A 16554-nucleotide genomic window follows, 5' to 3' on the forward strand; every position below is an offset into this window, starting at 1 on the left:
AAATTCAAATGCTATTTTTTTATGCCTTCAACCTTCCCCGTTAACAAGAAAGCTCAAAGAAAAAAAAATAGCATTTGAATTTTACAGATCAGGCAGCAATCAAGTCGCGATGAACAATCTCTGACTCCCATCAATCGAACAAACCGACGAAACGGCGCATCATCGATCCGCAAGAATTACCAGATTAAAACAAAGGATCGAAACCCTAACCTCAAGAAGAAGCTTGCTTTCCTCCTTCGCAAGCAGAGGCCTCGTTGAAATTCTTGGAGGGCTACTTGGCGATGACGCCACCGACCTCGAAGATCAAGTCCTCGCCGCTCGACTTTATCCCAGTGATCTACCACCACCTAAAGAAGGTCCTGATCCGAATCCCCTCTAGCTTGGCAATCCAGCAAGGATGAATCGACAAGGCCGGGACTTTACCGTTACTTCGTCGTCGGAAGGGATCGCGGCAAGGCTGATCGCCGTTGGTGCAGCGGCGGGGACGACGGGAAAGCAGCGGTACGCAGCAGCCGGGTCACAGAACAGCAAAGGGCGGCGCCAATGAAGGGGCTCGGCCGTAGGAGGGTCCTAAAGCTTTCTCTTCACTCGCTATGCTCCCCTTGATGACCACGTTTTCTCGTATCACAGAAGCGAAAGTTTTTCTCATCGTCAATCCTGTCAATCTTTCCTTGAAGAAAACTGAATATATGTATCTTGAAGAAGTTTTTCTCACCGTCACTTTTGCACGGAAGTGATGAGAATCATAAAATAATCCACCCCACTTTTCTTTTCCTTGTCTATGACCATGGAAATTGACTTTGTTCCCCAGTCAATCGTCCATCGCGAAGATCGTGCCGATTGTGTTTTATGTGACCCAAAAATCTCGTGATATAATTAACAATCTTTCCATTTTTTTTTTTTGAAAGATTTCGGCTATTTTTTTTAAGAGTGTAGGGTTTGGCGGATTGGGTTATCATCGTGGGCTTAGTCCAATTAATTTAATTAAACTCAAAACTATTCGCTCAACTCTATCTATCACTGGTCTAGTGATAATGCAATAGGCTTCCAATAAGTATGTGCAATTTTGACTAATATTTTTTTCTTGGAGTCAGGGTCTATCCCTAATTTTTATATGCAATAATAAATAACTAATTTAGTTGTCAAAATTTAGATATCAATAATAGGGATTTATCAACTATTGCCTAATGGTAAATGAGGCCCAGAAAAAGAAGTATATGGGTTTCCTGATGGTGCAAAGATCAACATTGTCACTTCGTTAAATGATGGTAAACATTTGTCCTTCAGCATTCGATTTGATGAGGGAGCACAATAGCAGTAGCAAGCTTCAGCTTTGGGTTGCTGATGTGGAAACAGGGAAAGCCAGACCTTCGTTTGAGTCACCTGAGATATCCCTAAATGCTGTTTTTGACAAATTTGTTTCGATAAATAACTCCCCGTAGTAGTTTGCACAATGCCCTTGGGCCGTGGATAATCGCCGAGAAAACCCTTGGTTCCTGGTGGTCCAGAAATCCAGTCTAATGAGCAGAAGAATGTCATTCAGGTTAGAACATTTCAAGATGAAGGAGATTTATTTGATTACTACGCCTCGTCTCAATTTCTTTTGGTTAACTTTGGATGGAAAAGCTAAGGAAATTGGCCCACCAGCTGTACATACGTCAATTGATCTCTCCAGATGAAACCTACCTTTTAATAACCTCAATTAATAGGCCTTGCCCTTTCATTGTACCTTGTGGAAGATTTCCCCAGAAAGTGGATGTATGGACTGCTGACTGACAATTTGTCCGAGAACTTATTAATTTGGCCTTCGCAGAGAACATCCCAATTGCATTCACTATTTGCGCAAAGGGATGCGCTCAATCCAATGGAGAGCTGATGAACTTTCTACCTTATACCGATAATTGTTTGAAAATCTTTAGTGTTTTGTTTCTGTTCCTTTTCTGTGTATTTTTTTTTTTTTTGTGTCAGTTTGATGATAAAAATTCAGACCTTATTTTGGTGGTGAGTATTGATGTATTTTTTGGAAGAAATGTAAGGACATAAAAAATTGCATTAGTCCATTAGTCATTTACTGTTAGCACTTGCATGGGAAGGTGAAAATTAGTGATAAAACTGTCGAGTTCCGGCATGCTGTCTACAATAATACATGCGTTTTTTGCAGCTAGAAGTCTGCTTCTCATGCGTACGCTTCAGATGATTCGTTATTCTGCAAAGAAGGGTAAATAATGGAGATCCAAGTAAATATCAAATATAGTGATATATAAGGATAGTTCTTGGTCAATGCTTTTCTTGGCCGGGAACTTTCCACATTCTTTCACTTATGGAGCATTGGTTATAGATTTACTCGGATAAAAAGTGTCGATTTGATTAGCAACACTTCTACGTAATTAACTAAATATCCCTGCTTCTGAATGTTCTATCATTTGGTGTATCATTATGATAGATGGTGTGACTTTAGACGGAATAAATTGATGTATTATTAGTACTTTTTGTGTATGTAGCTGCTTTTTAATCGATTCAAGGCATCTAGGGTGGAGACACAAGACGGGGGGATGCGAAAGTTGAAGTTTCTCCACGATATATAATTTACAATTGAAGGTGAACAATTAGAAATCCTACACAAAGTGGATCTTCGATATGGTATGAATTGTTTTTCCCCGAGATTGAAGTACCCTAAGCAGTAATTTCTCCCTGTCGGTTCTGGAGATTTGGATGCCTCTCTTTTTTTCGTTTTTACTTGTATTTTATATAGTCAGTGCGAAGTGATTAAGTAATGAATCATGGCTACATGATTTGCCAACCGTTACAAGAGACTCAAATGGCTACTTGTGCCACATGTTGCAAACATTGTAATATGGAGTCTAAAATCTTTCTGTTCAGAGGAGTTTCATGGCGTGATGATTCATTGGCTCTGGTTTATGAGTCTTGGTACAAGACACGGAGGACCAGAACCTGGGTTATCTCTCGTGGATCCAAGGACACAAAGCCTCGTATACTATTTGATATTCTCGTAACGTCTCTCAGAGCCGTTCCTTACGAAATTCTTGAAATGTAATTCTACTTCAGGGAATCTAGAGCGCACACATATATTGGCCAGCCAAATCTTGGTTTCACATGCGACATTAGGCAAGGGCGTCGAAGAAAGTATATCCACCAGTTCAAGAAGTGTCGTAAGTAACTTTTGCCTGTGCCGCGCGACATCCGTGAGCCTGGAAAGTTTACAAAATGATGCCTATTTTTTCCCTCAAGTCCAAGATCCGATTGCTTCGCGGAATCAAATAAGCCTACGAGCATCCCATGAAATTCCTTTTCGAGCCGACGAGGAAAAAGATGCACGTGAAGATCCCGTGGGGATCAGGGGCACGTATTCACATGATTCTCGGACGGGAGTACTCGTTCAAAAGCGAACGCAACGTAACGAAAGGGGTGCATGCAAAGACGTCTGGCTTATCTTTAATTTAAGCACGAGGAAAAGAATCATCCCTGCAATCCCAAAGCAACAGATGTGTCCAAAATAAACACAAACGTCCGCTTCAACCTCCGAGAGATGCTGCACTGCTTTAACTACCCATCGTCTTCCAACTCTTTCTGCATCAAACTAGCAACAGAACAGAAATATGAATTGAACAGAACAACCTGGGGATGCCAGATTTCCTAGGAACCTGTAGTAACACAATACTCACGCACACGTGCGATGATGGAGTTGCATAAGGGTAGAGAAACTGGGGATCGGAAGAGGACAGCCCGCCTGAGAGTCGGCGGTGATGGCGTTAGGATTGAAGGGGTTCTTGTGTGGGGAGGGACTCTGGCGATCGCAAGCTTGATGGCCCTCTTCACGGTCAGAGCCAAGAAGAGGGTCTCGAGGCGGTGCCCCTGTGGACCCGAGAAGCGTATGGTCGAGGCTGCTGAAGAAGGGGGAGGAGGAGAAGGTGAGGAGAATGGAGGCCTTCGCATCGTTCTTCAGGATCAGAGTTCTCCCACGAGTCCTCTTACACCGCGTAACTCCTCATGGTGAGACTTGGAATTACGGATTTTGCCTTGAGTGATTGGAATATCGAGTTTCCCGTGATTATGACATATTTGGTGGTTGATCTGCAGGTGCATAGGCGGAAGTGATGGTGGATCGTCGAAGACGGAGTTAGCTCACTTGGACTGCTCTGATTCTGCGTCAGGTCACAGTTCGACGTCGGTGAGATACCATTCCTGATCATTTAGAAACTTTCTGAACGAACAATCTTCTGGGAAAAACAGAAAAAGCTTTCTTTTTAGGATTCATATCTGCATCTGTTCTTATTAAAGCAATGGTCAAGGAGAATTCAATGGAGTAACAAGTGCACAGATTCTGATAGTTTAATTACAATGATGCAAAGTAGACGCACTTTGTGCAGTAATTTGTTTCTTTTTTCGAGCATTTTAAGTCACAATTTCACGAACATAATAGTCAATGTAAAATCATCGGATCAATTTCATTCAGGAGGAAAAGCCTGCTATCGAAAGGGATGAGGAGAAAGTACCTCATCAAGAGACTGTCTTTTCTGATGGTGCAAAAACAGAGACCGTTGCGTCCTTCAGTGATTATTCCATGGTCGAAGATGGCTCGCCACCAGCTATGCAAGATCCTGCTCTAGCCACCGATGACTGGAATGAAAACACACAAAATCATCTGGAGAAGCAAATTATTCACGCATCGAGTGAGGTTGACGCCTTTGATCATGCAGCTCAAGAAGAGCTGATGGCAGAAGAGGATGAATCGGTGGATTCTGGGGAGGAAGAAGAACAAGATGGTGGTGATGGCGGCGGCGGCGATGAACATGCAGAAGAAGTCGAGGGAAGCTCGGAAGAATCAGGGGACTCGTGTCTTGAATTAAACAAGGAGGCAATATGGCCCTTGGAAATGATCGAAAGGGCAGCGAAGACTATTATTGAGGATCAGGTAGACACGACAAAGATCAACAAGCAAGAGAACGATTCCATCATCCATGAAGAAGGGGAGGAAGATAATGTCGGAGATGATAGTGAAAACCCTGGAGACTTAACAGCTCTACCCAAACATGGATTGGAGGAGCCTTTCGCAGGGATTCATCAAACAGCACACTTCCTGAGGCCGCCGTCAATCTGGATTTGGTGTGTCCTGCTGCTGTTGATTATGCTGTCACTCCTAGTTCACAGTAGCCGCATCAGGAGTTTTGCAATGAACAGGTGATCTCTCTGTCAAATAAAGTTGTCACAGTCGCTGATCAGTCGAGAGGAATTGAGACTTTTAATTCAAGCATTCCGATCTTTTGCTCTGTTTTATCGAATCTCCAATAACTCTGGTATAACTCAGTCCTGCTGAATACTGAACTCGATGCAGGACAATAATGTCAACATTGGATAAATATTACACAATGGGAGGTTAAACATGCGTGCACATCTTCCGTTTACCTGGAGAAGAAACACCTGTAGTCTCATCGCGACAGTACACAACTCACAACAGTTTTCAAACATCGTTATTCTCACGGCAATCCATTGTTTCAATTTCCTCGGAGGCGTCCTCACAGATGCAGCAGCACCTGTAAGCATCCGACAAAGTTTCTCTCTTGTTTTCTTTTCCTTAGTATTTTGGTGGGACATAGTCATCGTTTGCAGTCGAACATGGGATCTATCTAGGATTATGCATTTTATTTGATTTTCCTTCTATCGTCTCTGCAAGTATAAACTTAACTATTCCCATGGCTTCGAAAGCTAAGGCAACCACTCAAGAATTTGCCTATTCCCCATCTTCGCTAGGTATTATTGGATGCCTCATGAGGCACAACGAAGTCAAGTGGCCGCAGTATTCATTGACACTGATGCACAAGCAAACTAGAGTTCCGATTATCCATGACATCAGCACATTATGTTTCGTTTGCTAACTATAATCAGTAGATTGTAACAGAATGAGATACACCTGAGAACTCCAGCAGTACTAAGGATGGGTTGCCTCTGTTCAATTTCTAACGTAAATAGGTAAAGACCAATGGGTGAAGAGAGAAACATACGCAAAAAGGAACATATTAATAAGAGAGCAAAGCCAGTACACGTCGGCAAAAGAGTAAAACATCAAATTGTTGAATGAAAAAAATCGATCTATATACCATAAAATTGTGTAACCTCTGTATAGACGTCTCTCTCTCCCAAGTACCTTTACAGGTGTATACCTCCTTGACCCTATAGCTCTTCTTATATACAGTGCCCTGAAACCAGACTATTTTCTGCATGCTACCGCCACCTTATTGAGATCAACCTGTGCAACAAATGAGAAACTAGCTAAATACAGAATTCCAAGAGACTCCAGAATTTCTGTTTTTCGAGGACAAAACTTTACACCCAAAGCTCCAATAGCCGGGTGAACTAGTTAACTTGACACATCTATTCATCCGTTAGCATTCAAGAAAATGATTGGCATTGACTGAACTTGGCCAACTGCATCCTGTAGACCATCCCAATACCCCAAGGATTAGATCTATGCTCGAGCAAGCATTGACCTGAGGAACAAGTAGTCAAGTCAAGGATGTGACACATTCACCGCATAAAAGAGGTCAACTATAGAGAATAAAGAGGAATGATGCAATATCATACCAGGCTCTCGATATTTGCTTCAACATGAAACATCATAACAGCCATACCCCTACCTCTATCGATCTCAGCCTGCATAAACAGGGAGGTTACAAATTGCAAATGACATTGTTAACTAGAAAATGAAATGACCAAAATTCAAAATCTTACCACACAAGAACATATGGTAATGCCCACAGCTGATAGTGCTGTTGTAACCTCGGCCATCATCCCTGTTAATTTTATCCATTAAGATTAGACATTGTTCCTCATACAAGGTTTACCACTAAGGCCCTCTATCCACCACCCAAATAAGCACATAAATGACATAATGGAAAAGTCAGAAGTATTGCATTTGTTTTGTTCAGAATAACTGCTTCCACATTAACCAGTTCCCTATCATAAGCAGCTTCCTTGGTCCATGATTTCCAAGTCACTCTCAACCAATTGTCTATTTTTATCTGAATCCTCTTCATACACGCATACATAAAAGATTATCAAATAACTGTCGCGAATGTTGTTTCTTCTTCTCCCTTCTTTTGGCTAAGTCTTCATTATTGAGTGTTATTATAGCCTTTAATACAACCAAACCAAACCAAACCAAACCAAACAGCAATCACTACGGAATGACTGAAAAGTAGTACTGGAAGTGATGGTTACACCAGAGAAAGAAAACTACCTCTACGATCTATGCATACCACGCAAAACCACTGGATGGAGTGCCCTTCTAGATTGTGCCAAGAGGCAATCTTGCTAGCCTGCCAACTTTCTAAGCCAGGCAAGACTTCCTTGTATAAAGGTATGTTGGCTTGTATCATCTTGGCAACACCATTTCCTTGAAATAATGACTCACCTTTACCCATCAAACTGACATGCTGTACATGCTTGTGATGCTTTCCGTTCACTTTGGGGACCCCATCACCACCACTTTGAAGGTGGACAACATCTTCATTACAGCCTGAAGAAGGCATTCCCATCACACTCATGAGAATCCTGTCCCATATTGGCTTGTTCTCCTTGGGATGCTTGGGAACACCCCCTTCTTCAGATTCAGCAATGAAATCATTTAGAGTGTCCGCTGTTATTTCAGCAGCAGAAAGTGCTGCTTGCTCCCTTAAGAACTAAACAAAAACTTATTTTAGATCACACGACAATGGTAATTAACATATTCACACAGGCTTGATCCAAATAGCAGCCATGCCTACATAAATGTATATGCATATGTATTACCTTCATAATCTTGTGTCTGGCACTACGTGTCTTCGCATGCTGCAACCACTGCTTGTGCCTCTGGAAAGCAGATTTGCTAGAGAGAGCCTAGCAAAGCAAGAAAATGATGTTTTATTGAACAGGCTTATTGAACAGGCTTTTGACACTCAAATACTCCAAAAAGACAAACTAGCCCATTATGACAAGGAACTAAGAACATGTGCCCCATTTATATAATCAGGTGCAGTTTCAACATACCAAGGAAGTGCCCATGGAACTTGAAACTAAAAGTAGTTAGCATAAAGCTGAAAGGAATGATTATGAAGCATGGCGTACTGGGCAACCTCGACCAGTATAATTAAAGCTTTTTAATGGATAACTTTCAAAATTTTCCCAGTTCAACAAATGACAAATTCAAGGTTTTGAGAGCTGAGTTTGCTAACAGTTATCTCTTCATACAGAGCATACATCTCGAGGCCCTCAAAATAAAAACTATAAAAAATTCAGTTTCTCCATACAGAATTAAGAGTACTTACATTATAAGTAATTATCTCTACGACTTCGGCATTTGCAAGTACACGCGAAGGAGAAACAAGATTTCCATTCACCTGCCAAGGGCACACATTTATTTAATGGACTCATTGATTACTATCAATAGCCAAAATTTAAGAACATCCAACAGCACCAGCATATGATGACTTTACCTTTGCAGCAACCATCTTGTTGCCTATTTCGGTATGGATCATATACGCATAGTCAATAACAGTTGCACCTTTAGGCAGATTTTTAATCTGTGGAGCAATAACAATAAATTCAAGTCCCGAAGCAAGGCAATTTTAACAGAGTAATCAATCAGACTTCTCACCTCTCCTCTAGGTGTAAACACAAAAACACGACTCCCTAGCAGATCTCTGGTAACAGTGTCAACAAATTCTCTAGAGCTCATGTTGCCTACAAATTCTTCTTGCCATTCTCTTATAGCATTAAGCCAACCAATCTGAAAAGAAAAAGAAACACTTCATTGGCACACTCATAGCATCACCATGTGGAAGCTTCAAGAGTCTGCCTGAAAGATACCCCAAAGAACAACAGCAAAATATCCAAATAAGGAAGGAACCGGAAACACCATGTCATACCCTCAGTGCGATGTTTGCATTGTTGAGACAGACAGCCTTTCCTCTTGATCCTCTACCATTAGGCATCACATGTCCGACTAGGCCAGTAACACACCCTCTTCCACTGTAATGAGCAGCAATCCCCCTTTCTGCTATGAGATCCATCTCTTCAGTTCGAATCTGGAAATAGAATATTTACTCAGCCTATAATGTATGGACTTACAGCAAACTAATAGCCAAATAAATGAATCAACAAATTCACTAGACTATCTGCCAGGGACTGCAAAACGGTAAAAAAGGAAAAGCAAACACGAACTTGTTTATGGACCAAAAAGTTAAAACACAAACTTGTTTGAAAAATATTTAAAAAGGGAAACCAGAAGATAAAGCCAACAGGAACAAGGCATACAGTGAACCATATAGTACCTGAACTTCTACTCGGAACATGCTTTCATACAAAAATGGAATGACGGTAGTATGGAGGCTTTGATAGCCGTTAGGTTTTGGAGTCGCAATATAGTCTTTCATCTGTGACAAAAATAATAAAAAATAAAAAATACATAATGAATAACAACATTATGATATTTAATGAAGGAAAAGATACACACAGCTCGAGGGATGGGGGTCCAGATTCCATGGACCAAACCGAGAACATGATAGCAGATCTGCAAAGGCACCGCCATGAGAATGAGGTATTTGCACCAATAAAAAATAGGAGTAATCAAATCCTCCATTTAACAACATGGAAGGAGAGAGAGTTGCCTGATGTGGACTACATAGAGGCCCGACCCCAATGCATTGTTTCGGTTTTATGATGATGCGGAGCTGTTTATAAACAGAAGAACAAACATATAGGAAAAGCAGAATCAGAAGCAACTTATAATAGCTAATTGAGTTTTATATCAAACATATGATATCACAAACCTGTGCTATTTGATTGATCTCGTTGATTGAACCTTTAGATTTCAGCACAGACTTATATATACTGCATACAAACAACAAAAATTTTAGAAGACTCCACCCAAGAATTCTCCATACTTATCGATGAAAGTCTGAAAGTGTGTATATGAGGATTCTTCTACTGTTCTTCGACACACAAAGTGTAGACAAGCACATGAAAAGGGATACAAAATCATAAGTGCTTGTCATAAGACCTTGAGTGAACAAAAAGCAAAAATGCTTAGATTCCTTATGATGGCATTTGTGCTGTCTTGGGCCATCTCACTATAGTGGCATGCCGGCACTTAAGGCACCCACGCATGCTTCAGCCAACATAAAAATGTGGTGTTACAAGATGGGCTCACAGGCTGGCTCATATGGGGTGTTAACAAGGGAATTGCCTTGCTCACCCATAGACCAGCCCACACATGACCAATTGTGGGTCTTGCCATGCTGGCAAGCAGCACACAGCTCCAGTGCAGACCCTCATGTAGAATAGTAGCCCAACCCATTTGCCATCAATTACACTACTACCCATCATAGCCCTTTGAAATCAGATACTCTTGCTCAGAGTAAATTGAGGTTCCCTCACTATGATATTTTAATACTTTATGAACTATATTGCCAACTTGGCAACCAAATGACCAACCTCCCTAATCAAGTATATGATAGGCAATAAGACTAACAATGCTATGTACTGTGACCCGACCTTAAAAATGATATTAGGATCAGAATTGAAAGCAATCTCTCAGACAACAATGAAACTCCACTCCATAGCCCACAACTAACAGACCCACTTGAACACAATACTGTGTAATGCATGCTAAATTACGCAAAAACTCCACCCACAATATATCATGCAGCATATTTTATAATATACTGATCAGAAAGCACTGCCAAAATAAGCAAAGATAAACCTTTTGACAAGTACATCACTTGACTAGAGTCTTAATACCTTGCAAGACATTGACTTAAAAAAAAAAAAAAATTCAGCAACAAAACGAAACAAGGCATGTAAAACAGAATAAGAATTGGGGCTTCACCTGTAGGGCTCCTTACATGCAGAGCGAACTTCAGTTTTCACTGTCATCAGATCTAGAAACTGATCATCCTCTATCTTCTTCATCAAAATTTTGTTTGCCTGAAAATTGATAGAGGGAATGATGTGATATTGCTATAGTACTCAGATAACAGCTAAACTAGTATTCAGTAGTCAACTCCCAACTGCTGGTCATCGTGGGCAGCTTAAAGAAAAGCAAAATAATAATCTATCTATATATTGTCAAGTAAAGATCTTATTACCTCTACAATCTCCTTCTCATGTTCCTTGTACAGGTCCGCAATCCTTCGTTTGACCTTAGCATAATCTTCAGCATTTGTGTACATAAATGACAGATTTTCTAGCTCAGACTGCAACAGTAATCAACAAATATCAGAATTCTAAATGACATGACCAAAAAGAAAAAGAAAATCTTAAAGACCTGAAACTCTCCATATAAGTTAAAGGACAGCAATGAAATTCCAAACGGTGCTTGCTTTTAGGACATTATTACTTGGTAGCTATGCAATCTACTCAAAACCTACAAATAATACATATAACGACAAGGTCTTGAAGAAAAGTTACTCCATCCTGAACTATTAAAAAGGTTTCCCAGAGATCCATGTATATCTATACAACAAAAATAACAAGGATCTGAATTTATAATTTGTATACTTTTGCTCGCAACTCCCAAATTTAAAGACAAAGATGATGTAAACACTATGACAGACACCGTGCATATGACACTCATCTAATTCAGTAACACAGTAAAGTTGATTTGTGGATCCAACCACAATAAGAGAAGGTGAGAAGCTGAAACTGCAGGTGGTACCGCAGCAATCAACATTGAAACTAAGCAAGTGTAAAGGGAAAACTAGTAAGATGCTCATAAGATTGTATCAATAACGAAGATCTGTAAAGCATGTAAAGGGAACATGTTTTGAAACTGGAATCCAACATTTCTGAAAAGTATGCAATCTAGCAGGAGCACCATAATTAAAGATGAGCCATAAAAATAAACCCGAAGCACAAATGAAGCCTCGTTTACCTTGATTTGATACATGCCAAGCAGCTTTGCCAAAGGAGCGAAAACCTGCAAAGTTTCCAAGGCAATGCTGGACTGCAAGTACAACAATAATGTGAGAAATGTCATGACTAAGCAGTCAATATTATGCAAGTCTTACTGAAACAAAACCTACCTGCTTACGAGGAGGCATGTGTGATAGTGTCCGCATGTTGTGTAGTCTGTCGGCTAACTTGACAATAATGACTCGGACCTGCAAAAGCGATAGCTTATTTGCCATGTAGCTTAATTAAAGATAGTAGTTGGCTAGGACTATGATAAAAGATCACCTCCGCTGTCATAGCCAAGAACATCTGCCGCAGGTCATCAGCCTTAACATCTTGGGCTTCGCTGTTTTCATTCTTACATTTCAGCTTTCCCAATTTTGACACCTAAGATGACAAGGACAACCATTGGAGATAGATAGATACCAAGCAACTAATGAGTTGTTTTAAGGGAAAGAAAAATGGAAATTCCATTAATCAAAGAAAATGGATGCAATTAATTACTATAATCAAATGTATGGGGCACCTTTGTCTCGCCTTCAACAATGTGGCGCACGGTAGCACCAAATTCATCTTCTATACTTTCAAAGGTAACAACATTCGTATCCTCCACAGTGTCATGGAGCAAACCAGCCGCAATAGACTCCCAGTCTAACTCCTGAAACATTTAAATTATGAGTATATTGAAAGAATAGGGTACCATCGCTTACCATGGCAATCTATAGAAGCTTGTCCACAACTCACAAGTTCTCCGAGAATCCGTGCCACTTCAACAGGATGAATGATAAATGGTTCTCCACTGCGTCTTTTCTGGCCATCATGAGCCTTAAAAGCCAGCTGTGCCCAACAGAAAACACCCAATGTCTTCAACCACTATTTCAATATAAATATTTATGACAAGCAAACCAAAATTCCAGCAGAGAAAAAGGTTTACCTTAAGAGCATTGTGGACCAATTCCATCTCTTTCGGTGAAAGATACGAAATAGTTGGCTTTAAAGACTGAGGCAATGCATAAAACAAATTATAGAAACACATAACTTAAACTCTACTTTCCAGCAGCAGAAATGCTTCCAGATTAAACTATATAGTTCCTAGTTCCTACCTCCCACAAACTTTCAGGAGAAGCATCATTGAAGGTATCTGAGCAGCCTGATGAAGAACAATAAGAATGCCATTTTGTAAATGCAACATAAGATGGTCTAGAAAGTCTTCCAAAGATTGAAAGATCAGGAATATCGGAGGAGTAACAATCCCCTGTGTAGAGGGCTTCATATTTCTGGAGAAAGGACAAACACAAAGTAGCACTGTAAGTTTTTGTGCCTGCATCTGGTTAACTTAGGAAACAAGCAACTATGACATAAATGCTCAAAGTTCAATAATATAATGATAAGACATATCCCAGCAAAAGTGTGACAAAGCAATTACAGGTGCCTTATGCAGGGTGGGAAAGGGAATGTAAAAGAGGGAAAAAATTAAAAATTATTCAGAAAAAGCTCCCTATAAGATTTCTCTTTTTGATATGCAATTAAGGGAAGGGGAAGAAGCCTAAAAGGTAAAAATTGAAGTGAAGACCTTTTGCATCTCGGAAAGAATGGATTACCGCTATGGATTTAATTCTTTATTCCAGAATCCAGAAGTAACTCCATTTGTTCGTATTAAGTTTTCATTTCCTTACACATATCTAGTTTCACCGTATGTATTGCTTGTATTGATATTTCTAAGTTTTCTTTTTGTCACAACCAAGGGGAAACCACTATCCATTCTGGTACTTAGGTCAAGTAAACCCACCAATGGTAGGTAATTGACCCCAAGGTAAGACCAGGGATGGGCCGGGAGGACCCAAAACCTTCACCTCAAAGATGAAGAGATGATTCCCAAGACAGCAAACCACAATTCCATGCCAATGTTCTTGGTTGACAATAAAACTATGGGTTAGCTCTAGATGTCAGAGTATTAGCTAACCCTGAAATCTATTTTCTTTCACTTTCCTAAACAAATCTACCACTAGCCCTTGAATTTTTATCTTATGATATTGCAAGAATAAATTTGATCAGGAATATATATTGTCCTTAATACAAAATGTTTCTACATTGAACAGACCAAAGTGGTATGCTACGTGATAACAGGATCATGAAACTTGCCTTTTCTCTATGATGACGTTGCAATGTTAGTGTGAATTCATGGAAATGTTTTTTTCTTCAGGGTTTCCGCGTTATGCAATGAATTTCAATACTCATAAGCTCATAACTGCCCATTATACAAGCTGAAATAGTTATTACCTTCCAGAAACACTAAAAAAAAGCCTTAAAATACGGGAAAAACTTTTTTGTACTTTTTCGGACAAGGTCTTACTAGACACTTCGTGTCCCCCATATGGTCATGCAAACTTGTTAAGGAGTTAAACATGACCTCAAGCATTAAAGGCCTGGATAACGCAAAAAATCATCTGGAAAGGAATGTGAATCAAATAAATGAGCATGAAAATCATCATATGCATGATTGCAATCATATGCCCATTCAGGCCAAGCTGTCATATCGCGCACTTCAGAAACCTCTAAGCTGAAATCCTTCTTTTAGAGGAAAGAAATTCACACAATAATTATTTAAGTGGAACTTTAAAGTGATGATCACAGGAACTCTAACTAGGTTCATCTAAAAAATGACAACAGAGAAACAGAAAACCAAAACAAACAAATTAGCGGCCCGGAACATTATCCAAAGCGGATTATTAATACAACGAAACCCTTCAGGCTGGAAAATACAAAACCTATAGCATCATAAGCACAAACACTTACAGATTTTCCCCGATTCCGCCTCCCAATCTGTAGGATAGAGGACGACGAACATTGCGGAGGATGGGCCGTGCTCGCGAGGAAGCCCGACAGGACCCGTGGTGCCTTCCAAGCGCACGAGAGCGCGCTGCAGTCGTATCTCCCACTCCCATCTCCTTTCGCCAGCTTACATACATTCACACACTCCACTGACACTGCAAAATCCCCACAAAAAGAAAAAGAAAAAAAAAAACTTTCATTCAAACGCCACCATAAAAGACGTAATTCGTCAACAAATAAGTCCCAAAATCAAGCCGGCAAAACAGAATAATTCTCTTGGCAATGCCGCACGCATTGCTCACGCCCAGTTTAGCATCAAAGAACCGAATTTTGACGCATTTGCCGATCAAAACAATCCGAAATCACGATTCCTCAGCTCTCAAGAACCAACAGAACCACTCCAAAAGCACCAACCCCTCCGTATATCTAAAAATTCACGGTAAACACAGACCGGAAATGGCGGTGCGAAATGGAAATCGCGACGCGTACCGGACATTGACGAAGCGGAAGCCATAATCTACGAAGCAGCATCTGAGCGGGCGGGCCTCGGGAGAAAATCGAACATGAGGACGGGCGGAATCGACAGCGCCAAACCCTCTGCCCCCCACAAAAAAAAGAAAAAAAAAAAAAACAGAGAAAGATACAGCCGAAACAATCGAAGGGGGAGACAGCTGGATATATCCGAAGCGGCGGCGGCGGCGGCGGCGGCGGCGGCCGGCGAGATGGCCGATCGACGAGAATCGAGGGGTTCGAAAGTTCGGATTTTTGGGAGAGAAGAGGGAGCTCGAATTTTGGAGGAGGAGAAGGAGGAGGAGAGTGAAAGAGATAATACGCAGAGAGGGAGAAGGAGGAGGAGGGGGGATTGGGTTTAGCCAGCGCCACACAAATGCCAGATAAAAGATATTTGCATTTTCCCCTTTTTGCTGGCTTTCTGCATGATATATATACATACATAATATATATATATATATATATATATATCTCTATACACATACGGGGAAAATGCCATAATATTCAAATTTTTCGACTCGACTAATTTTTCATGAATGCAACTTAAATTATTATCCCGACGTATGCATTAGGGATGTAAGTAGCGGGGATCAAAATGAGGACAAGCTCTAAAATTAGCTTAAATGAATGAACGGTTTTTATTGCTCGTAATATGCTATATGTCTATATATTTTGCCACTTTGTCTGGTAAAAAGAATGGCCCTTCAAGTGTTCAAAAAGATTCTATAATGAATGCATGTATATTATCGCATCATATGCATTAGGAAAAATAAGTAGTGGTGACGAAGATAATCATGAAAGTAGGTTGAGTGAGGTATTATTGATGGAGTATGAGATTTGTCGCGTATATTTTAAGCATTGAGTTAAATTTGAGAAAATATGTGATAATGTAATTTTTGTAAATTTTTCTTTTTCTCTTTTTGGTGTACAGAAAAGTTTTTTTTTGTTTTTTATGTGGGATGTGATGTTTGAGGTCAACAGGCATTTCCTACCGGGATGGCCTGAGCCTCACCAACCGTGCCATGTCTGGACTAGCTGGATTTATTACCATAGTTGATTGGTTCGTGGTTTTTTGGTAACAAATCCCATAATTTCGATTTTTCTTTCCATTTGTCTCATTTTCCTTTCCTAATATTAGATTATGAATTCCACTTGCTATTTTTCATGAGTTGATCTTATCTAAATGAGTCTAAGTTTCCATTTATTTCTCGAAAAATAACTAATTTAAAAAATGTTTTATTTTTCTAAAAATGATCATTTATATCA

The 16554-nt window shown here is 40.2% G+C and overlaps 2 protein-coding genes across 2 annotated transcripts; one reads left to right on the forward strand and one right to left on the reverse strand.

Moving 5' to 3' along the window:
- Positions 1-3476: 3476 nt before the first annotated feature.
- On the forward strand, positions 3477-5668 carry LOC108954325. The gene is made up of 3 exons (XM_018860122.2): positions 3477-4011; positions 4099-4189; positions 4475-5668. Exons 1-3 carry the CDS (start codon positions 3695-3697, stop codon positions 5201-5203), a joined length of 1137 nt encoding a protein of 378 aa, XP_018715667.2. The 5' UTR covers positions 3477-3694; the 3' UTR covers positions 5204-5668.
- Positions 5669-6017: 349 nt separating this feature from the next.
- LOC104456735 (putative GTP diphosphokinase RSH1, chloroplastic) lies at positions 6018-15668 on the reverse strand. Its single transcript, XM_010071590.3, has 24 exons — positions 15268-15668; positions 14743-14933; positions 13050-13223; positions 12881-12946; positions 12691-12783; positions 12473-12604; positions 12232-12333; positions 12078-12155; positions 11927-11998; positions 11142-11249; positions 10883-10980; positions 9825-9885; positions 9663-9725; positions 9509-9565; positions 9327-9428; positions 8922-9080; positions 8651-8782; positions 8490-8576; positions 8322-8393; positions 7807-7893; positions 7256-7697; positions 6748-6809; positions 6601-6669; positions 6018-6506 (listed from the first exon to the last, which is right to left on the reverse strand). Exons 1-24 carry the CDS (start codon positions 15290-15292, stop codon positions 6402-6404), a joined length of 2637 nt encoding a protein of 878 aa, XP_010069892.2. The 5' UTR covers positions 15293-15668; the 3' UTR covers positions 6018-6401.
- Between the last annotated feature and the right edge of the window lie 886 nt (positions 15669-16554).

This window comes from Eucalyptus grandis, chromosome 8 (assembly GCF_016545825.1).
Source record: "Eucalyptus grandis isolate ANBG69807.140 chromosome 8, ASM1654582v1, whole genome shotgun sequence".
Classification (NCBI taxonomy): domain Eukaryota; kingdom Viridiplantae; phylum Streptophyta; class Magnoliopsida; order Myrtales; family Myrtaceae; genus Eucalyptus; species Eucalyptus grandis.